Consider the following 22,441-nt stretch of genomic DNA (forward strand, 5'->3'; position numbering starts at 1 on the left):
CCGTCTGCGCAGTGCAGATGCGTGCGCAGAGCAGGTGCCATGCATCTGTTTGACACACGTTGATATAGACCTTTTGCGTACTCGCAGGTTGAAAGCTGCAGTGCCGCTACACCCTCCCTCAAGTCCCTTGCCCTCTTGCCCCGCATGCGGCAGCTGTCGGGTGAGCAAAACCTGCATCTTGCTGCATTTGGTTGCGGGACCAATCATGTGCTTGTTTGTGCGTTGTGAATAACTGCCAGTGGCATTCTTGCGAATTGCAGTGAAAAGGAAGCATGGGCTAGATGGGTTAACCAACTTACACTTGCATTCCTTGATCAAGCTGGAATCCCTCGATCTGTTATGTGGGACAGAGGTTACCAACGGAATCGTCAGCAAGTTTTCGGCACTGACGGCGCTCACGCAGGTGAAGGGAACAGCAGCAGGCGCTGCAGCAAATGTTGCAGCACTGAATTGTAGCAGTTGATTGCAACAGGGTGAGGGAAGTGGCTACACTTGCATATATCCCTTGCAGCTGCGGATTCCTGAGGCTGTAGCGGTGACCGACCATGGCTGGCAGCACATGGCTGGATTGACTGGATTGCGGGACCTTGACTTGTCCTGCTGGAGGGTGAGCTGCTGAGATGCTACTCCATAGTAACGCTCCATCTTCTGTCGTGTGCCATCTCTGATCGTTCGTGCACGCTGTGTTGCAGCCCCAGCTGGATGAACCTGTGGGCGATGGTGGCGCCGCGCACCTGGCATCCCTTTGCCAGCTAACGAGCCTGAACCTGGCAGGCAGATCTAACATCACAGCTGCTGGGCTGACATTCTTAGAGCACTTCAAGAACCTCCACGCCCTGGACCTGTCGCTTGTCAGGCTGGATAGCGGCAGTGCTTCATTCCTCTGGGAGCTGACGCAGTTGACTTGCCTGCGTCTTGGCACCAGCAAGGTTTGCAATCTGCGGCCGTCTGATTGATGCCTGGATTTGCAGGGAAACCCTGCCATGGAAACCACGCAAAACTTTGGTCTGCAGATGCCTGCCGGCCAGTTTGCCCACCTGTCGAACCTGGTGCGCTTGCGTGAACTTGGGGTGAGCGGCACCCAGTTCGATGACACCTGCTGCAGTCAACTCGCAGCGATGAGCAGCTTGCACAGCATCAAGTGAGTTCATTGCGCGCGTCCGTCCTGACCATGCCAAACATGCATCAGTCTCCGGAATCCAGCTTGCTAATGTGCCTCCCATCGTTCCTGCAGCATGGCACACACGCGGGTGACGAGTGTCGGCGTCAGGCTGCTGAATGCCGCCCACCCCGAGCGCCTGCGCCGCCTACGATGGGATGCGTGCACTGTGTCGATGCTTACCGTCATCGCCGTGATCTTAGGGCAACCAAGCGGCGTGTGTGTGTGGAGCGAGCGGCGAAATTATATGCCTCGTTGCGTCAACATCATCAATTCAATTGTGTTTATGTCCCTTGGCCACCAGCAGGCATTGCGCGTGCGTTATGCCCCCGAGTCAACCTGGCTGCAACAAGTGTCCATGTGTGCACTCGTAGCAGGCGTGCTTCTAGCACAGCTGTTCCTGCTCCTGGCCACTGCAATTGTGCTGTTGCTGTTGCCAATCGTACTTTTGCTTACCTTTTCCATTCTGCTTCTGCTGTATGTGGCTGTGGCATTTAAACCTGAGCACCTTTCCCTTGCATCTGTACTTGTCAAGGCAGAAATCATCTTGTCTGCTATTCTGGTTGGCGTGCTGAGGGTTCACGTGCCTCCCGCCCCTCCCCTCCCTGCCTAATCTATTTCTGTGAATCTGTCACATCCCCAGCTGCCCCGCTCCATAAGCTCTCTAATCACCTGTCTCATCACAGCAGTGTTGTTTGACCCGAATTGATATGTTTGCGCATTGCAACTGCTATCCTTGCACAAACTGCTATTTTTGTCCATCTGTGAGAAATCCAGCAGCGACGCACTGCATCAGCAAGAGTCGCCTTCGCCGCCCAGTGCATATGCCTCAACGTCCTCCCGTAGCTCAAGCAGCACAGCCTGCAGAGCAGCAGACAGTGAGGGGCTGCAATATATGGTTCGATGGGTGGGTGGAGCGCCCCTCAACTCATTGCCAGTGCGCATGCGCATGACGAGCGCACCTTTAGCTGTGCAAGCGAGAGGCCCAGCCCGCCACTGACTAGTGCTGGAACATGCTGCCCTGCTGGAGTGCTGCTGCCGCGCAGGCGCGCCAGGTAGAGGTCGATGGCGTGCAGGAGGCGCAGCGGGGTGGTGTACACCTGATCCTCATCCGGCGAAAAGTAGGCTGCATCATCATCCACATCTGTGAGAGGAGTTGGGCAGATCAATGCATGGAGAGGGCCAGCATCAGCTCCCAAGGATGGCAGCAGCATGCAGCTTCGTGGCAGAATGCAGACCCCCGAGCAAGCGTGCCCACTTCCTGCCACGTGCCCTCCTCTGGCTTTCCGCTCACCTGCACGGCTGGCAGAAGGCGTGAAGGCATCTGGCAGCAAGGCTGCACGCTCCACTCGCTCCGGCACGCTCAGCAGCACATCCAGAATCCGTACCTGCAAGCAGGAATCAGCGGGTCAAGGTCTGCCTCAGCAGCGACACAGTCGCTGGCAACCAGGCCACGAGCCGGCTTGCAGTGCTGGCCAGAAGTCCGCAGCAAGAAGAAGAGTGAAGGGAGGGGTTGAGCAGGTGGGGAGGTTTTGCCGTCGTTCATGCAACGCTCTGGCTGCCTCACAGCGACAGGCCACGTGTTGGAGCAGGCTGGCCAACAAGGCCAACACGGCTCACCGCAGCATCAGCTTCGGCCATGCTGTGCAGCTGTCGCTGGGACTGCACCTTGGCCCGACCAACGACCTCGGTCAGGGAACGCGCCCGCGAGACGCCTACCACCGCCGCTAGCGCCGCGGCCTGCTGCTGGAACAGCACCATCCCCTCGGGGCTGAGCCCCAATGCGGCAATCTGCTGCACCGCAGAGCTGAACGCGGGGCTTGCCAGTGCCGCCTGCTGCTGCTGCCGCTGCGCATCCTCGCCTGCGCCGGCAGTGCTGCCTGCATTCCCCTCCTCCTCGTCGCCGCTGTCATCATCGCCGTCGTCCATTGATCCGCTGCAGCTGCACCGAAGTGCGGCGGCGCGCAGCTCTGCCTGCAGCACCTCGTTGCCCACCGGCGAGAGCCCCTCGCGCAGTGCCATCAGCTTGCTGCCCAGCTCCCAAAGTCGCTGCTGCTGGTCGGGGTCGGCGGAGGAGGCAGCCAGCTCCTCATCGCTGAGCCAGCCCAGAAAGGGGAGGGTGAGGCGCTGGCGGTGCTGCGCCGCCCACTCTGCCAGCTCATCGTCGCCCAGCGTTTGCAGCGTGCTCAGCAGGTCCTGCGGGGCAGACGAACGCACCAATCCGTCAAGCATGCACATGTCGAAGTGCTCACACAGAAAACAAAAAGGCCTTGCCTGATATTCTGCTTGGGCACGAGCGCGTGCCCCGAGCCGGCGGCGACCGGTGCGTCGAGGGGCGGCGGCGGCGGCGAGCCGGCGCGGGGGGCCAGCATGGGAAGAGGGCTGAAGCACGGCCCAATGCGGGCTGGTTGCCTGCTGCAGTTTGGGCAGCGCGCTGGGCCGTGCACTGCAGAGCATGTCGACAGAGTTTGCGCAGGTGGAGGCGTGTCGTGGTGCCGCAAACGACGAAGGCTTGCAGCGTATAATGCATGGACAGGCCTGTCTGGTAGAAGTGTGTTTCTTGCTGAATATGGGGATGCGGGTGCGGGGCGGGAGGCCAGCTCAGCAGAAGCCACCAGCGCAATGCACATAGCGGCCCCATGACCGCCTGTCGTAACTCGGGTTTACGTGGTTGATGCCCTAGCCTGCACCGGAGGCCCTGTGTCAAGGGTTGTCGGCAGTGCCGAGCAGGGCGCCCAAACCCGCCAGTATGCAGGCCCTGCGACGGGGTCTGCAGCGCAGCAGCCAGCTGCTGACGCCAGAGGTGCAGCAGCTGGCGCGGGGTAGCGCCACCCAGGCAGCTCCTGGCGCGGCGGCCGGCGGCAAGGCTGTGGTGGAGAAGGAGTTCCTGGTGTACCGTTGGTGCGCTGGGCCGGCTCCCCGGAACGATCAGCAGCGAGCTGAGGAGGCCTAGCGATCCGCCCGTGGGTGTGGGGTCTGGGCGGGCGGGATGACAAGCGGGATGGTGGGTGGGCGGGCGTTTACTGCCTGCTTTGCGTGCTGCTGCTGCAGGAACCCAGATGATGGACAGGCGCCCAAGTACGATTCCTACAAGGTGGACATCAACGCGTGAGTGGCGCCTGCATTGAGGGGGACGCAACATCATCGCGGCATGCACAGCACTGCGATACGTAACGTAGCCCACGGTGTCGGCGATGCCGTAGTTGCGTGCCGCCTGCCGCCCCCAACCACCCGGCATTCGATCGCTGCAGGTGCGGCCCCATGATGCTGGACGTGCTGCTGAAGATCAAGGATGAGCAGGACCAGACGCTGAGCCTGCGGCGGTCGTGCCGCGAGGGCATCTGCGGCTCCTGCGCCATGAACATGGACGGCACCAACGGCCTAGCCTGCCTCACCAAGGTGCACGCCTGGGCTGGTGGCGGGTTTGTGGGCCAGCGATGCAGTGTGCGAGGACCAGCAGGCTCGCGCCGAATGCGTCTCCCGTACCATTGCCATCACCCCGTCCTGCCCCGCGTGCTGCAGGTGGACCGCGATGCCAGCAAGGTGTCACGCATCGCGCCGCTGCCGCACATGTTTGTGGTGAAGGATCTGGTGAGTGGGTGGCGGCTGGCTCAACGGCAGCGGCAGCGGCCTTGCCTGACATCCTGCTGCCCTTTCCCCCTTGCCAGGTGGTGGACATGGCCAACTTCTACGCGCAGTACAAGCACATCCAGCCCTACCTGCAGACCACGAAGCCCAAGCCGTGAGCCGGGGGTGGCGTGCCATGGGGTTTCCTATTCCCAACTGACGTGCCATGGTTTTCTGTTTCGCAGCGACGGCAAGGAGTTTTTGCAGACCAAGGAGGACCGCGCCAAGCTGGACGGCCTGTACGAGTGCATCCTGTGCGCCTGCTGCTCCACCTCCTGCCCCTCCTACTGGTGGAACTCGGACAAGTACCTGGGGCCCGCGGTGCTGCTGGCGGCCTACAGGTGGGACGTCGGGCCGCTGCCCGCGCCTTTCAGCTCCGGGGCGGCCGCACCCACCGGGCGGGCGCCGGCGCATGGCTGCAGGTGGATCATCGACAGCCGCGATGACTTCACCGAGGAGCGCCTGCGCAACGTGAACGACCAGTGGAAGTTGTACCGGTGGGTGGAGTTGCGAGGGTGTTGTGAGGGCGCCGCCCGGCACTCGCTCGGCGGCGCCTGTGCCCATCTCCCCCGCCCCGCTGTTCTCGCAGGTGCCACACCATTGGCAATTGCAGCGTGGTATGTCCGAAGGGCCTCTCCCCGAGCAAGGCGATCACAAAGATCAAGCAGAGCGTCGAGAGCGGCCGGGCGGTGTGAGGCGCTCATTTGGCGCGGCGGCGGCGCCAGCGGCGCCATCCCGCGCTCTGGCGGCCACCTCCTGCTTGCTGCGCATGCTTCACCAGCTGGTGATTCTCCTTGGAAATGCTTGCAATGTTGTAACTGTTTGCTGCCGGCCCATGCTGAAAAGAGTTGAACGCCTGACGATGACTATGCAGAAGCCCGCTGGCGGGCGCCTGCTTGTGCCGCTATACAAGTTACATGGGCTGGTGGATTGTCTTTTGCATGCATGGAATGTTGTAATTTGTGCTGGCCCATAGATGCAAGAATGAACAGGATGCAAGGGGGAGTGAGTGGCCAGCGTACGGCGTGGGTATTGGGAGGGGGCACAGAGGGAGCCGTGTGAGTTGCCCTGGCATGAAACTTTGCAAAAGTGCGAGGCTGGCAAGGAAAATTGTATGGCAAACTGGTACTGAGTCTGGAAGGGGCCTGTGGCAAGATGGAACTTTGTACGGAAGGCTTCCTTACGGGAAACTGACGGAGAGACAAATTTTGAAGACTCAAGATGCTGGAACGATGTACAGCAAGATGGGTTCAAGAATGGATGGGCCGAATGGAGTTTTGCAAGAGCTTGCCTGCAAAGTGCCTCGAGACTGGCAATTTAGTGCCGCAATAAGAGAATGGCAAGCATGGGAACTTTGTACGGCAAACTGGTACTGAGGCTGGAAGGGTTTGTGGCAAGATGGAACTTTTGTACCGAAAGGTTTGTGGCCTTGGAAACACACTGATAGCAAGGCCTTATCTGAAGGCAGCAGACTCCCAGGATGCTGCCACTTGGAAGGATGTAGGGCAAGATGGGGTGCAAGCATGGAACTACACTGCTGGGGAGGGGGTAATGATGTGCTCACAGCTTGTACAGCTCCAGGCCCCCCACCGCCGCCGGCACCTTTGCCAGCGCCGCGCCTGCCGCCTCCCGCGCCGCCGCCTGCGCCGCCTCCCGCGCCGCCTCCGCCCCCGCCCCCGCCCCAGCCGCCCCTGCCACCGGCTGCGCCAGGAGCACCAGCAGCGGCGGCTGAGTGCCCTGCACCATGCCCAGGGCCACGCACAGCTCCTGCTGCAGGCCACCGCGGCCGTGCGGGAACTGCGCGGCCAGCAGCGCGTCACACACGGCGAACAACCCGGCGCCGGTATGGGCCGCAGGCTTGGTGGCGCCGGGCGCCGTGTGCTTGCGGGTACGCACCTCCTGGCACCGCACAAAGCGGCCCTTGGGGCCCACCGCCACAATCTCCGCCACGCCCTGCTCCGGCAGCGCGGCGGCCAGGCCGGTGGTGCATGGCACCATTTTTTCAAGGCACGCGAGCACAGAAAGCTGAGCGGCTTGGGCGGCTGGACCCATCAGGCCGCTGCGCTGCTCCAGCGCGGTGGCGGCCCGCCCCGAGGCGTGGCCCTCCGCCTCCGCCAGCGCTGCGATGAGGCCGCCGCCGGCGGTCAGCAGCCGCTCCAGGCCCTCTGTCTGGAAAGGAATAGGTCCCTGGATGCAGGCGCGCAGGGGCAAGCAACAGAGCAAGCAGCAAACACATGCAGCAGGGCCAAATCTGCTGAGGGAGGGTTGCAAGGCAGCAATGGAGTCGGAGGAAGCAGTCATCAGCGCCCCACCTACCCGCCTGCGGAGTATCCTCTTCACGCCCCTAACTTGTAGCTACTGGGCCTGCCAGCGGTTCATCATTCTGTTCGTTCGATACCGTGTGGTTTACATCAATGTCCTTGGTCCATTTGCACTGAACAGCACCAAGCCAGTAAATGAAAAGTAACAGTAGGAGGGGAAGTGAGCACCTTGGCAGCTCAGCGCTCGATGCTGGCGACTGGAGAGGCCAGGTCCATCATGGCGCTGATGCGGGGGACAATGTCGGCAAAAGCGGGGCGGTCTGCGGGGTTGTGCGCCCAACAGTCTCTGCAAGCCAGGCAACAGCGGCTCTGCCAATGAGCAGATTGGGCAACAGTTCAAACACGTGCACGCAAGCAAACGCTGCCCACTTGCGCCACACCAGCTCCGCGCACCTCAACAGCTGGCAGTAGGCATCCAGCTGCATAAACTTGTCGTTGTCGGGGCCTGGCAGCGAATCGCGTGGCGGGATCTCTGGCCGATTCCCATCCAGCACCGCGCGCCGCACCTGCAAGCAGGAGGGCGGTGTTGGTTCACCAGGGCAACTGTGCCACGTCTGTCCGCAGAACATGTCCCCAACAACCTGCCCTCTATACCAAGAACCACGTCACCTGGTAAGGCGGCTGGCGTGCCCATGGCAGCTTCCAAACAAGCAGCTCCCACAGAACAAGCCCAAATGAGTAGACATCGGATGCCGCCGTGGCCCGCTCGCCGCTGAGGACCTCTGGCGCCAGCCAGGTGGGGTTGGTGGCATCGCCGCCCATGGGCACCACGGCAGGCTGGTGCCGGAGTATTTCGGAGAGGTTAAAGTCGCACACCTGGAGCAGGGAGGGTGACAACCGCACCGTTGCTCGACCATGCTACATTGCATCCATCGATGAAAGAAAACCGTACCTTGACGTTCCAGTTGCGATCCACCAGCATGTTGGGGCTCTTGACATCCCGGTGAATGATGGGTGGCGTACGCAGGTGAAGGTACAACAGGCCACGCGCCGCATCAAATGCCATGCTGAGCCGCAGCTGCCATGTCAGCTCTGCTGCGCATTCTGGGCGCCATGAGGCCTGTCGCAGCACATCGTACAGGGAGCCGCGGCTGCAGTACTCTGCAGGCAGGGAGGCGACCAGGCGGGACAGAAGTGAGAATTGCATCCCAGGAACCCAGCAGGCCTGGCCAACACATGCTGTGGCAGGCGGCAGAATGGCAGGCGGCAGCCAAGCTTTCGACACTTGCCTGTGAGGATGCAAGGGGGCAGGGTGCACAGACCCTGCACAGCAGTAGCACATTACATGCACCTTGTGAAAAGCTAGCTGCTGCTATGCAGTAAAGGTCTATGTAGGGAGGATTACACCGTGTTATGATCCTGCCCAGAGCAACTGGCAGGAAAGCCGGAGACTGTTGCTGCTCTAGCCCAGCGGATGCTCAGGGTCTCACCATGAACGAAACGAGATGAGGATGGCGCATCCTCGACATTACCACAGCTTCTTCCTGCAGCGACTTCATCACCTCGTCCGGCAGCTCCAGGTCGGGCGTCTGCTCGACGCCATCTACAAATGGCAGGGCCACGTCATTAAATACGCATACAAAGTGAATGCTGCTTGGAACCAGCTTCCAGCCACGCACCTGCGTTGATCAGAATTTTGACAGCCACGGGCGTCGCATTCCAGTTGGCCAGGTACACCTTGCCGAAGGAGCCCCTGCCAATGGGGCGCTCCAACACAATGTTCTCCCACTGAACCTCCCACTGCTGCACCTCAGCAGGCAGTGGCCCAGACATGCTGGTAAGGCCGCTGGATGAGGTGGGGGACAGGCCCCCAGCGTTGCGTCGGATGGTGGACAGCCGGGACGAGATGAAGGTGAGCATGGGGTCGGTCTCCAGCGAGTGGAGGCTGCATGAGCAGCGGCACATGGAAGGGGACTTTTTGGCCTTCACCACACTCAACAGGAATGAGGAGTGCCTGAATTCTGCAGGCTGGGGCAGCCAAACAGCCGGGCACCCAGGGCAGTGCAGTACCTGTCAGACAGGTTGCTGGGCAACACCCCAGATGGGGTGCGGCCAGTGGATGGCGCGCCAGAGCTGGCGTCTGGGATAAACATCGGCTTGGCATACCCAGCCGTGGTGACATAGCTGAACGGCAGATTGCTCTCTGCCCGCTCATCCCGTGACCCGACAGGCAGCGCGGAGAAGGCAGTGGGGTCCACTGGCGGCACCAGCGGCATTCCCTTGCTGTCAAGGTCGTGGTCGTCATCATCGCCGCCTTCAACCACAATGTTGGTGTGTGGTGGCAGCTTGCTGCCCCCCGAGTCGAGGTTGTCGCTGCTGCCCACAGTCGCCCGCTGCCTCAGCCAGCCCTTGCGTGGGCGGAAGGCCAGGAATGCCAGGATGGCTGCCAGGGCTGCAGAAACAGAGAGTCGAGTGGAGCTGAGCAAATCAACCCAATTGAATCTATGTAGATATTGCGGAATAGCGGACATGTCGTTGCTCAGCCAAACCGGATCGCAGCCACTCAGGTCTCACCGAAGCCGCCCACAACACCGCCCACAATGGCACCGATGGGTGTAGAGGAAGATGAGGAGTCGGTGGGAGAGGGAGGGGGTGATGGCGGCGTGGCACACGGAATCTGTTCATTGTTCACACACTGCGACAACTCGGGCTTACACACCTGCAAGCAAGCGGCCAGGCCATAACACGCAGGATTGATTATTGAGAGGTGGGCAACTCAGACGTGCTCCAACCCAGTTGCCTCACCGGCTCCAGCATCGTGTAGGGTACACTGCCACATAGGTCAGTGTTGCCAGTGACGATTCTGCAAGGAGCAAAAAAATGCAATGTCCTAGAACACAGCAGTGTTTGATTTGCTGTTCTGAAGCAGGCAGCAGGCCCGGCAGACTCACAGGTCTTGAAGCGATGGAAGGGACGCAGTAGTATTCCAGGCAAGAGGAATGCTGCCTGCAGTAGAAAGAGAACACAGGTGTGGAGCACACGGGCAGGAATGGCAGACGAAACAGCGATCGGCATGCGAGCTAGGCTGCGGCAAGGACTCGCCAGTGAGGCTGTTATCTTCTAGGCTCCTGCACACATCACACATCAGCGGAACCAGAGTGAGAAGGGCAACGTAAAAGCTGCATCGGTTGCATACAACACTCACAAATAGATAAGCTTGGGGAAGGCACCCGGCGTGCCCCAGGCATCTGGCAGCGGACCTGCACAGGCCAGCAGGAGCAGGTCAGTCTTAGCAGCAGCAGATATCAAACAACCCACCCCTCGATCTGCTACCAGCTAACCCATGCACACACCAGTTTTGGGACCCCAATCCTGCTGGTTACCTACCAGCGAGTTTGCTGTTGGCAATATGCCTGCAAAAGCAAGGAAACACACAACCAATGCATGGGCTCAGCAAGCGAGCATGCACAGCTTGTAACGGCAGCTAAGGGCCCAGCCAGCCAGCCAGCATGCTGCCCATAAAACAGCTAGAAGGGTGCATGAACAAAATGCTTATTCTTTGGTGTAGCTCACATCTCAGTCATTTGAGAAAAGGAGCCGTTCTGGCCCCACGCCTCGGGCAGCGGGCCTGCAAACAAACACAACGCTTTACAGCAAATGAACCGCACAGGATACCTCCCCAGATGATGATACGCGCAGCTCCAATGCTACATACCGTTGAAAGTGTTGTTGCTAAGATCCCTGCAGCAGCAAGCCAGACATGAGAACATACTTAGACTTAGAAGCAATGCGGCGATGCTTAGCATGCCGCCGTGTTCGCAGGCCAAGAAACACAGCGAAATGCAAGGCTGAAACGTGCTCACATGTATTTCAGGAACGGGAGGGCGCCAGGATTGCCCCAAGTAGCAGGAAGTGGCCCAGTGAGCTTGTTGCCAACAAGGTAGCTGTACAGCATGGGACCGGCGCAAAACTAGGGCATGTGCATCGGTAACGCTGCCTGTTGCGTTTATCTTGGCAGGCCCACCCACAGCCATGACAAGGGTCGGCAGCAGTAGCACAGCAGCCTTACATGTAGTTTGCCACAGGGAGGGCTGGCGAGACGCCCCAGCTTGTGGGCAACGTGCCTGTATCAAAATGGCAGGCAAACAGTCCCAGGTATATTTGGTGGATGCAAATGCAAGTGGAGCAAAGTGTGGCTATGAGCATAAAACGCCTGAGCCTCACCATTGAAGAAGTTGTTGGCCAGCGACCTGCGGCATCACAGGTGCACATGTCAGGCGTAGGTAGCAGCAGCAGCAGTTGGGCAGCATGGAACCTAGAAAGAAGCTCAATCTAGTAAAGCACACATGCTCGCCGCAAGGCTCAAGCAAGTAAATCCTGCGCGTACATGGCTTGCAGTCGAGGGAACGCCCCTTTGTTGGACCAGGCATCAGGCAAGGTCCCTGTATCAAGAGCAGGCAGTACTCCGCAAAATAATTGGTGACGAGACCTAACAACAAACACTGCCCAGTTCCAGCAGGATGCTCACCTGTCAGATTGTTCCCGTCCAGGTAACTGCGTGGGACAGGCAGTTTCAATGTCAGCTGCCGCACATAGGCCCAGGACACAGGCAGGTACGCATTCCAGCTTGCCGCAGCTCACTCACAGAGAGTTCAGGTTCTCAAATGTGCCCGCCTTTGCCCATGCGGCTGGCAGTGCCCCTGCAGCATTAGCTTAAGGGTCAGCAACATCGCAATGCACGAGCGAACTTCCACCAGTGGTGGAAGTGCACGTTGCGCACCTGAGAGGCCCAAGTTGTTTAGATTCAATGTTTGTAGAGTCCTGCAGCGCACGAGCCGCGCACGATTTCAACTCACAGGCTTGAGTACTGAGGCCAGGCGCAGGCGCACATGCAATGCTTGCCAGCAACAGCGGAGCAGTTGTATCTCACTTGATGCTTGCCAGCTCTGGTGCCAGGGTGCCCTGAGCCCGTGCCCCACAAGGAGGAGCTGCACCCAGCTGCACGTCCTCTTCAGTAGGGCAAGTCAAATCACTGCATTCACCATGTGGTTCAGCATAATCGTGGGTCAATGGCGGGGTCCGGTTTAACCCAGCAACCAAGCGCAACGCCGACAGGGAGTTGCACCATGTGCATGGCTCACACAGTGATGATGCTGCCATTGTCTGTGCAGCCAACACCGCTCCATTCACAAACTGGAACAGATTCGACCCAACCAACCAAATCAAGGCTGGCTGTGACCTGCTCCCAGTTCTTGATTGCGTTCTTCTGGGCCAACAGTGCAGACACTGCACATGACACAAAACCTCTATCATCTCCCAATAGTTTGCAGTGCGGGAAGCATGCTAGAGTCCCTTGAAGCAGAGACCCACCATCTGCCATTGTGGCCGAGGGGAAGGAGGCAGTGCATGCGGGAAGGTCTGTCCCAACGCAGTCGGTGCCAAATGGCAATGGTGCGCACACCTGCAACATCAGCCGCGGGGAACCAGAATCACTGTCTATGCAGATATGTATGGCTGTAATACAGGCTAAAGGTCACCCCGCTGTTGGAAGTCACAACTGCACACCAGCTGCACAACTCACGGCCGAATACAAGTTGGAGGGCACAGAGCCGCACAGCTTTGGATTGTTGCCAAGCCCCCTGCACCGAGAAGGGAATTATTGGGGAATGGAAACAATGGGGCGAACGAGTTTGGGCGCACTATTAAGGCTATGCCATCATGCTGGACTCACGAAGCATTAAGTTTGGGGAAAGCCGTCTCATTGCCCCAGGTTGCCGGGATGCTGCCTGCAACACAATTCACCAGGCAATACTTGGCTCCACGAGGATACTGGCAAACAAAATATAGCCAAACAAGCATGCCTACCACTCAGCAGGTTGTTACTCAACGATCTGCATGGCAGGATAGCGAGTTGGGGGGTGCGGTGAGATTTCTGGGACAATTGGAAACGTGAGAAGGAGCTCAGCTGGGGAATATGGGTCCAAAGGCCGCCAACTTACAGGCTGCTCAGTTCGGGAAAAGCGCCAGGCTCGCCCCACACAGCTGGCAAGGTGCCTGCACAAAAACGGCATGCTGTAATCGGCTGCAGCAACCAGAGCCACACTGATTGAAAAGTACTTGTCTGCCACCAGCAGCAGCCAGCGCATGAGTTGGCAGTTGGGCACTCACCAGTGAGTTGGTTCAGAGCCAGGTCCCTACAGTAAGCAGGGAAGCAAGCAGGTGAGAAACAACCAACACACAGGGAAATATATGCATGCAGACCACTCCATGCTCACAGGATAAAAAGTTTTTGATAACCCTCCTTACTGCCCCAGTCGGGCGGCAAAGTCCCTGCACGGCTAGATACGACACCGCTTCAATGTCCACCAGATGGAATGGCATCAAAAACAGGGGTGTGACGCATGCTGCTAATGAAGTACAACTCGCTGCGACCAAACCACCCACCAGCCAAGGAGTTGGACATCAGGTTCCTGCACCCAGGAAGACCGACAATAACGTCAGAAGAGAGCATACGTACAAAACGGGAAGTAGAGCTAGGTACTGTGAACGCACAGGTCAGTTAGGGCCGGAAATGCTGAAGGGCTCCCCCAAGATGGTGGCAGGATGCCTGCAGCAGCGTGGGGCGGCCAATTGCAGTAAAGCAGGAATCGACGCCGCAGTGGCAAGTATTTGCACATGACATATTGCTTGGCAAGAGGGCCATTCACCTGAAATAGCATTTGTGCCCATGTACCTGCAATGGCAAAACCACGGCTGGAGTTTGACGCTGCACAGGAATGTTGGCTTGGTTGGGCAGCCCACAGCGCTGTGTATGCACCCATACCCCCCAGCTTACAGTGCTTTGAGCTTGGGGAAGGCGCCCTCGCTGCCCCAGGTGGCTGGTAAGTTGCCCGACAGCATGTTATAGTCCAGATACAGCTGCGACACCGAAGGCAGCGCGCCAGCGTCGCCCCATGAGGCCGGTAGATTGCCTGCCAACAGCCGCAAGCAACAGAGGTTGAGCAGGGTCGCAACCTGTCAGATGTGCTGAATACACCCAGCTGCACAAGCCATATCGAGCAAAAGTCTTGAATCATTGCGTACCTGAGAGCTGGTTGAAGCTCAGTTTCCTGTATACAGCAGCAACACAAACAATAGATGGTCAGATACGTGATCACCTCCAGCCAGGTGCATCCGTCCCTCCCTTTCATGCACCAGGCAGCTCCCCAGGCAGCTCACAAGTTTTGCAGGTCGCTGAGGGAACCTTCACTGCCCCAGGATGCTGGCAAGGTTCCATTCAGCATGTTGTTGCTCAGAAGCCTGCATTGAGCACCGCACATGTTGGACGTACAATGCGCTGCTGTGAAACGGGCAGCTCCAGAGCAGGGTGCAGATGGGGAGACGCGCCAGCACTTGCTTACAGAGTTGAAAGCTTGCTGAGCTTTCCACGCTCGCCCCATGCTTCAGGCAACGGGCCTGCAGAGCAAAGGTCACGCAATTAGCAAGACGTCTTGCCATCCAGCAACAGGCAACACTAGCAAACATTCTCCCAAGCCTGACTCAGGCAGCCAGTTCACCAGAAAACAGATGGCCGTTCAGGAACACGTTACGAAGGGTCCTGTAGTGATTGTGAACAGAGCAGCAGCTCAACACTTGGGCAGAACCCACAGCACTGCACCAAAGCATGTCTCTCGCAGTGCTGCGTCCCAAATGTGCAGGCGCAGGTGCCGCTTACGGTATGCCTGCTAGCTCAGGCGCCAAGGTGCCCTCAGCTTGGACAGTACAGTAGTTGCCATCATCGGTGCCATTTTTGGTGCACCGCAGGTCTCTGCACGCAAGCGCAGTTCACGAATCAAAGCTAAGCCTCCGAAACACGGCCCCTGGCCAACTGCCGCTGCCACCGTGCCCCTCCAGCGCAGATTGCGGGCACGTCTGTGGAACTCACAGTGATTCTATCGATCCATCAAAGGAGTCGCAGGTCACGCCACTCCACTGGCACACTTGAGGAGCAAAGGGAGCGCTGAGGTCGTCCTGCCAGCCCGTGAAGTTGTTGGCGGCATAGAAGTCGTCCCAGTTGGTGATGGCATCACGCTGTGCTAGCAGCTCTTGCTCTGCATGGTGAGGTCAGGCGTGTGCGGTTGGTACAGGTGGTCTGGGGTCAGGTGTACAACAGCTCCTTGCTGGACACCACGTTTAGAGGAGGTGGACACGTTTAGAGGAGGTGGACAGCGGCACTGTGACAGCGGGGACGGGGGCGGCGTGGCGGTAGCGGACAGGCGCCCGCCCCGGCTGCCGCTCACGGTAGTTGTTTGCATCGCCGGGCAACTCGCTCTGTTGACAGTTAACGAGGCCTAGGGAAGCGACAACCAAGAGCACGCGGGCTTCAGTCCAGAGCGTCATGTCTCGAGTAGAAATGGCAGTCACGATGTCCACGCATGAGCAGGGAGGGTGAAGGGAGCGCAGGCTCTCTCCTTCTCAGAGGGCGCGGAAGTGATTGGGCAGCTGCCAACCTGTCTCTCTTTCTTTTCTCCGCCTTTCCAACGGTTGAAAACCTCCTCCTTCGTTGCACAATGCCCGGGGCTTGAGGGTGTGCGGGCAAGGCCCGATCCAGAGGACCTGAATCACACACGTCAAATGCCACTCGACCTGCATGTTCCTTCCCTGGAGATGTTGGACAATCCGTGCAAAATGTGGACCGACTGGCCCATTCTTTGGGGAAGAAGCATCGAGAAAGGAAAGGCAGCAATGCAGCGGCGGCAGGTCAGCTGATCTTAAGAGTTAGGGGGGCAGCCCTGGAAAATGAAATACAGAATGGGAGGAGCAGGTCCAGGTAATCTGGTCAATCCGGTGAAGGATAGCGAGGGCAGTTGGGAGAACAAGAAAGAGTGAAGCAAACAAACAAGTCAAAACTCACAACCGGCCAGTCGTGATGAGCGCACAACGGATGGCCACATCCATGGCGTGGGTGCAGTTGGGCGCGGTGCCCCACCCCCTGTTCCAGCACTCTTCAATCCGCGTCTCCCGGCCAGTGCAGTTGACCTGCGACAGCCATATCGTGCCTTTTCCTGGCCCAAACGCCGGGCCGCTCCTGGAGGCGACGATCGTCCCATTCCTAGCAAACCCCATCTGCCGGCACGCGACCGAAGCATCAGTGGCGTTGAATTCTGTGCTGCAGACAGTTCCCCAAATGCCACCACGCCACACTTCTAATCTTCCGGATGAAGCGCTGCTGCCATTCACCAGGCGCGCTGTAACATCTGCAGGGCGGGCGTTAAGGGGTGGATTGGGTGGTGGGTGGGGTGGGGGAGGATGGCCAGCGCACACTGTGCGACGTAGAACATGGGCGAATGGCGTGCATTACCAGGTGCGCAAGCGACGGCCACATCCATGGCGTGGGTGCAGTTGGGAGCGGTGCCCCACCCCCTGTTCCAGCACTCTTCAATCCGTGTCTCGCGGCCGTTGCAGTTGACCTGCGACAGCCATATCGTGCCTTTTCCTGGCCCAAACGCCGGGCCGCTCCTGGAGGCGGCAACCACGCCATTCTTGCCAAGCCGCATTTGCCCGCATGCGACCGAAGCATCGGTGGCGTTGAATCCTGTCTTGCAGACAGTTCCCCACGTGCCGTTATGCCACACTTCCAATCTTCCGGACGAAGTATCGCTGCCATTCAGCAGGCGCACCGTAATGGCTGCGGTAAAATGAGACAAGAGGCGTGAGTGTGTGCGTGAGGGTGGAAGGATGCACACTGATAAGGCATTGACAACAGGAAAAATGGTGGCCTTGCACATACCAGGCTCTTGGAACCACACGCCAGGCGGAAGATATACTCGAATATTTGCAATGAAATCAAGAAGTGCTGCTTCCTCCTGCAGCAGCATTGCAGAGCCGGAATGAGAAAGACAGCAGCAGCAGGCAGCAACATTTGCAGAGGCCTGGCAAGCGTCCTGCCACCAACCTGCTTGGTGCTGCTATACGTAATATTCTTCTCTAAGTTGTGGAGAAAGAAAAAACCCTTATACTCAGCCAGCTGCATCACAGGGGTGCATAGCAGTAGTAGACGTGTGAGAATTGTGTGCAAAATCAAAGTCATTAAAGCGCCCACACGCACCGTGGGGGCCACGATTCCGCTCTGCGTCTTTTCTCCAATAACTTTTGCGGCTTGGTAGTACGTCTGGTCTGCACCCCAGCACGGCAGCTTGCTCCAGGCGCTCAAGGTGCCTGCATGTGGCAGAGTGATGTCAGAGAGAATCGGGGTGGGCGTTTTCAGGCTTTTTGGGGTTCCGCACTGCTGGATTCCAACTCCTTAAGTCCCAAATAGCAGCACCAGCGCTTCGTCAGCCAGCCCTCCAGCCCGATTCTCCCTTCCGCTACTCTGGAACGCCACGAGCATGTGTGAGCGAACAAACTTCCAGCAGCAATTCAACGAGTGAAGCACAGGGCAATAGGTACCTGAGGGCGGGAGACCTGCCTTCTTGCAGTTGTTTCTGAAGATGTAAACCTTGTTTGTGTCCTGTAGTATGATGAGAAGGTGTTACGTTGTGCTCCGGGCCCCCGCCCTGGCTGTTGCGCATCCGAGTGCAATTAGCAGGTGCTGTTCCCATACCTGGGCAGGTGTTGAGTACTTCTTGTTGCAGGCGCTCTTCCACTTGCCCCACAAGTTCCAGTACTGCAGCAGGCATAGGGGGGTGCTTCTGCTCCCTGCTGCACATGCAGATGTTGTAGCCTGCACACCATGCCACTGCCGCTCACCGAGCTATAGCTGATGCCAGCTGCAGCGAGGGGCAGCAATGCCACCAGCAATACCACCATGGCAATCCACGGCATCCCAGTGCTATGAGATGGCATGGTGAGCAGTAGGTGTTCGGTCTGAAGGCTCGGTGGCGGCGGCACACCGGCGGCACCCCGGTGGAACCCAGGCCAGGCTCCCGCCGTGATCCCACAGGCACGTCACGCCTGCGGCTACGACAGGGACTCGCAAGTTCTGTGTTCCGCTCTGCCGTTGGCGGTGAGCCCCGCGGCCCGCGGCTTGGCACTGGCGGCTTTGGCGCTGGCCCGGAGCACCTCTCAGCAGTGACCGCCCAGACGAGTAGAGTGAAAAGAGCGTGCGCACAACGTCGGTTTCTGAGGCGAAGCTGGGCGGTACTGTTTGGTACGCAAGCGCCGCTGGCGCCGTCGCCGGGCGCAGCGCTATGCATGGGTCATTATTGAATTGTGACAGCTGTGGGAATCTCATGAGTAAATGTTTTGAATCATTGCAGGGGCTGGCATGTTTGTGCCGGACAAAGCAGTCCATGGGACTGATGAAATGGAAGGCAGAGAGAGAAGGGGCAAGGCTGGGGAAACGCTCTCCAGGACTCACGGAGAAGGACGAAGGATGTACACGCACGCCTCATCAAACACACACACACACACACACATACGCGCGCGCGCGGACATCGGCAACATGGAGCAAAAAAAAAAAAAAAAAAAATAAGGCCGCGGCTAAGAAAGGCCTTCTTTGAAGGCGCTGGAGCTAGTGTCTAAACCCTCCGAGAGGGCACAGGTTCGATTCCTCCCATGTCGAAACTTTGTGAGGACAAACGCGGCATAGCTGACCGGCTCAGCGCCAATCCAAGCCAATTCCTTCGGGAACGCCTAATAGAATCGCCAAGGCTTCGGCACAGGCCTCCCCGGGACCCATTCACTACTAGTGGGGGGTACTGCACTTGGCGCGTCGGGCAGATCAAATAATGGTCTAAAGCTAGACGTTAAAACCGGGAAGTGAAGCTTGTGGAGGCTCTTCCCCACCTTTACCTTTACCTTTACCTTTAGGACCTGCACCTGATGGCTACATCCATGGCGTGGCTGCACTTTGGCGCGTGCCCCCATCCCCTGCTCCTACAGTCCTCCAGCCGGGTCTCATTGCCGGTGCAGGCCACCTGGCTGAGCCATATGGCGCCGCTCCCGGGCCCAAACGCCCCACTTCTAAGCACCGTGCCGTTCATGCCTTCACCCAGCTGACGGCAGGCTACCGAGGCATCCACCGCCCCAAAGCCACGCCTGCAAATGGTCCCCCACCGGCCGTTTCGCCGGCGGATTTCGAGGCGACCCAGGCTGGGAGTCTTGCCACCCACAAGCCGCAGCGTAAGGAAGACTGCAGTGGGCGAGTGGCAGGCGGCAACGGGTGAAAGAGTCGCGCATCAGAAGATCAGGTGTCAACAGCGGGTGTCGCATGCAGGATTCGTGCTGCACCTGGCCCGCCAATGTTTTGCTCAGGGTCCTTGATTGGAATGTTGGGCAAGAACTTGAAAATATTTTTGCGGAACTCCAAGAATGCCTTGTTGTCCTGATTGAAACGAATGCACAAGCCACCACACATGAGGTTGGTTTGCGAGCAGGGATGGCTTCCAAGCAGTGGACGCAAAAGAGCTGTTGACCAGTTTTAGAGGGCAGACACAACAGAGTTGGCCACCCACCTGGGCGCGTGTGCGATACTTGAGGTTCTTCTGCAGTTTGAAAAGCCACCAGAAGCCCTCCAACTCTTCCGCGGTTGGCTCCTGCAGACAGAAGCAACATCACACACAGGCATGAGCATGAACTCAAAATGCCGCCGCCAGTCCTCGCAAGAAAACATCTGCGCACACACACCATGTTGATCGAATACAAGTCTCCAATCTGTCTTGCCGCCTGGTAGTACGTCTGGTCTGCGCCCCAGCACGGCAGCTTGCTCCAGTTGCTCAAGGTGCCTGCAGCATTCACGCCACGAGCATTTTTGACCACAAAACCACCGAGCAACGAATCAGCGAAATGAAACACAGGGCAATAGGTACCTGAGGGCGGGAGACCTGCCTTCTTGCAGTTGTTCCTGAAGATGTAAAACTTGTTTGTGTCCTGCAGTATGATGAGAAGCTGTCACGCTGTGCTCCGGGCCCCTGCCTGGCTGTTGCGCAACCGAGTGCAATTAGCAGGTGCTGTCCCCATACCTGGGCAGGTGTCGAGTACTTCTTGTTGCAGACGCTCTTCCACTTGCCCCACAAGTTCCAGTACTGCAGGCAGAAGAGGAGGGGACAGCCAAGTCCAGCAAGAGTGAAGGAAACAGGCCGCCCCACGCCTCAGCCTGCGTGGATGCTGCTGACTAGCGCCTGCTTATGCTGCTGCGCCAGCAAGTGCTCCTGCTTCCAGCAGTCTGCAGTCTGCTTCCAGCAGTCAGCTTCTGCTTGCTCCTGGATATCCCAGCATGTGCACATGACCGCGGTCGCAACACCAGTGCCACTCACCGAGCTATAGCTGATGCCAGCTGCAGCGAGGGGCAGCAATGCCACCAGCAACACCAGCATGGCTAGTCTGTATGGCGTCCCAGGGCCACGAGCAGAAGCCGGCATGTGCTCAGCTGGTCTGCCGACGGAAGCTAGGCAAGAAGCGGCGGCGGCGGCGGCACCATGTCAGCAAGCTGCAGTTTCAGATGGTGGGCGGGCTGGACTCCGCAGGAAGGCTCTCGCCACCTGCAAAGGGCCTGCTCTTCTGCAGCAAGCCGTGCGGCCGCGGGCCGTTCCAGCTCCCCGCTGGTCTGTGCCAAGTCGCAGGCTCAAGACACTAGCTGCAAGTTGCAGAGAGGTGCCTGAGCTGAGTCGGCCTCTGCAAGTTGCGCCAGGGCGCGGGCAGTACAGCTTCGCGCTGACACCCAATTTGCTGCAAGTTGTCCTCTGCCCTCTGCTTCTACCGTGTTTCCTCAGTGCAGCCAGGGCATGGCCGCGTGGCTGCGCACCTGTGTGTTAGTCGACTGCGGTTCAAACAGATCTGTTTGATCCGCAGTCGACATCTATGCGCACTGTTGATGGAACAGCAGCCACTGCAGTTGCAAGCAGAAGCACTGGGCCGGCTGACAGCAACAGCAGCAGGAGCGCTCGGCTGTGGGCGATTACACAGTGCATGGGCGGCCACGAAAATGGAAGTGGGGCGCGCCAACCGAAAGCCGCGTCACTGCCATCCACACTGACACGAACAATTCCTGAATCCCGAGTAGTAGGCCCAGAAGGCGTGCTTGGTCAGCATTTGCACGCCATTCGACTCATAAGGCCACTCCTCCAAAGCACTGCGTGCGTAGGCATCATATACCTCCGCTTCCTGCACCTCGATCAAAATATGTTTCAGCGCCCAGGCACGCACGTGGCTGCGTCAGCGCAGCGAGGGATGGATGCAGTCGAGATGCAACAAGTTAACGTACCTCGTGGTCAGAGCCAAAGGAAATGTCGTACCGAAGTTTCCAGTGAAACCACATCGACGGCAGCACGACATTCTGCATATAGACACAAACGGCAGCGTGGGATTGGGACAAAGACACCTGCGAGAATTGACAAAGAAGCCCAGCATTGACAGCATACCGGCGGTAATCGTTGTCCGGTAGCCTTCCTTACGAAGCCTGCAACTTCCCACCATGTCCGATCTGCTGCCCCGCATGGCAGCTTGCTCCAATTCCACAAGCTTCCTGTCACAGCAGCAGCATACCATCAGTTCCAGTGCTCACTCAAGTGCACAAGTGAGCCACTCAGGCAGGTTACCTTTGCTTCCGATGCCAGCTTTCTTGGCGTTCTGCCAAAAGATGTTGGACGGGAGCCGTCCGAGTGGCAGGACATGTGCTGTCTGTCGCGTGGCTGCTGCTAGACGTGCATGCCCAGCAGCGCTCACCGAGCTGTACAGGATGCCGGCTGCCTGCACAGCGTCATCGCCGGATCCAAGCCGGGCGCCCGCCACGATGGAGGCCAGCATCATCAGCACGGTCGCCCAACGCATTCTAACGCTGCTGCTGCTGGTATGTTGGCCCCAACGGACAACTGCATCTGCGGGCACCCTGCTGCTGCCGCCACCTGCCTGCGCCCGCCGTCTACCGGCACCTGCTCCGGCTACACCACAAGGCCGATGTGCTGCCCTGCTGGAAGTAGAGACCGTTGTTTGGACACGTTGAGGGGCTCCAACACAGAACTGCTTGCGCGTGCGACAAACAAGCGTAGTTCAAAGCTTTAATGTTTGGCCGTTCTGCAGCGGTTATGACTTGTAGACGGGAGGACCGTCAGGAGATAAGAATCGCGGGAGCTGGTTGCTGCCAGGGATGGGTGGGCGACACGTGGCACAGACCAGCAGCATGGTTGGCCCAAGCAGCATGATTTAACCGCATATATAGCAAGCTGCAGCATTGCTCAGAGGACTGCCAGGGTGTCTGGGCCCCCGGGGGGAGAGAGCAGTGTAAAAACAGGCTGGAGTGCTGCTGCTGGCTCATTGCTGTTCTCAGGTCCCATCCATTGGCAGGGCACTGGCAGCAGCATGGAGCACAGTTTGACCTGCACCTGTCAGCGGCCTTCGCAGGCAATATGCCTGCCACAGGCCAGACACCGGCCTGGACACCAGCAGGGCAGCCCAACATGCTGGCACAAGCATTGTG

General features: G+C 58.7%; 3 protein-coding genes across 3 annotated transcripts; 1 reads left to right on the forward strand and 2 right to left on the reverse strand.

Annotated features, from left to right (window-relative positions):
- Window positions 1-4,399: 4,399 nt before the first annotated feature.
- CHLNCDRAFT_22638 (hypothetical protein) lies at window positions 4,400-5,481 on the forward strand (the record flags this gene model as incomplete). The annotated part of the gene is made up of 6 exons (XM_005847847.1): window positions 4,400-4,558; window positions 4,682-4,750; window positions 4,828-4,901; window positions 4,972-5,127; window positions 5,209-5,283; window positions 5,376-5,481. Coding segments are annotated over 6 exons (639 nt in total), but the record flags the coding sequence as incomplete, so codon positions are not given.
- An 865-nt stretch (window positions 5,482-6,346) lies between these two features.
- On the reverse strand, window positions 6,347-9,864 carry CHLNCDRAFT_145300 (hypothetical protein; the record flags this gene model as incomplete). The annotated part of the gene is made up of 8 exons (XM_005848010.1): window positions 6,347-6,973; window positions 7,306-7,393; window positions 7,477-7,613; window positions 7,717-7,923; window positions 8,000-8,208; window positions 8,727-8,992; window positions 9,118-9,499; window positions 9,840-9,864. The coding sequence occupies 8 exons, from the start codon at window positions 9,862-9,864 to the stop codon at window positions 6,347-6,349; spliced, it is 1,941 nt and encodes a 646-aa protein (XP_005848072.1).
- A 6,072-nt stretch (window positions 9,865-15,936) lies between these two features.
- On the reverse strand, window positions 15,937-19,148 carry CHLNCDRAFT_22917 (hypothetical protein; the record flags this gene model as incomplete). Its single annotated transcript, XM_005848011.1, has 4 exons — window positions 15,937-16,283; window positions 16,349-16,714; window positions 16,978-16,994; window positions 18,841-19,148. Coding segments are annotated over 4 exons (1,038 nt in total), but the record flags the coding sequence as incomplete, so codon positions are not given.
- Window positions 19,149-22,441: the final 3,293 nt, after the last annotated feature.

Source organism: Chlorella variabilis, assembly GCF_000147415.1.
Source record: "Chlorella variabilis unplaced genomic scaffold CHLNCscaffold_9, whole genome shotgun sequence".
In the NCBI taxonomy this organism is placed as follows: Eukaryota; Viridiplantae; Chlorophyta; class Trebouxiophyceae; order Chlorellales; family Chlorellaceae; genus Chlorella; species Chlorella variabilis.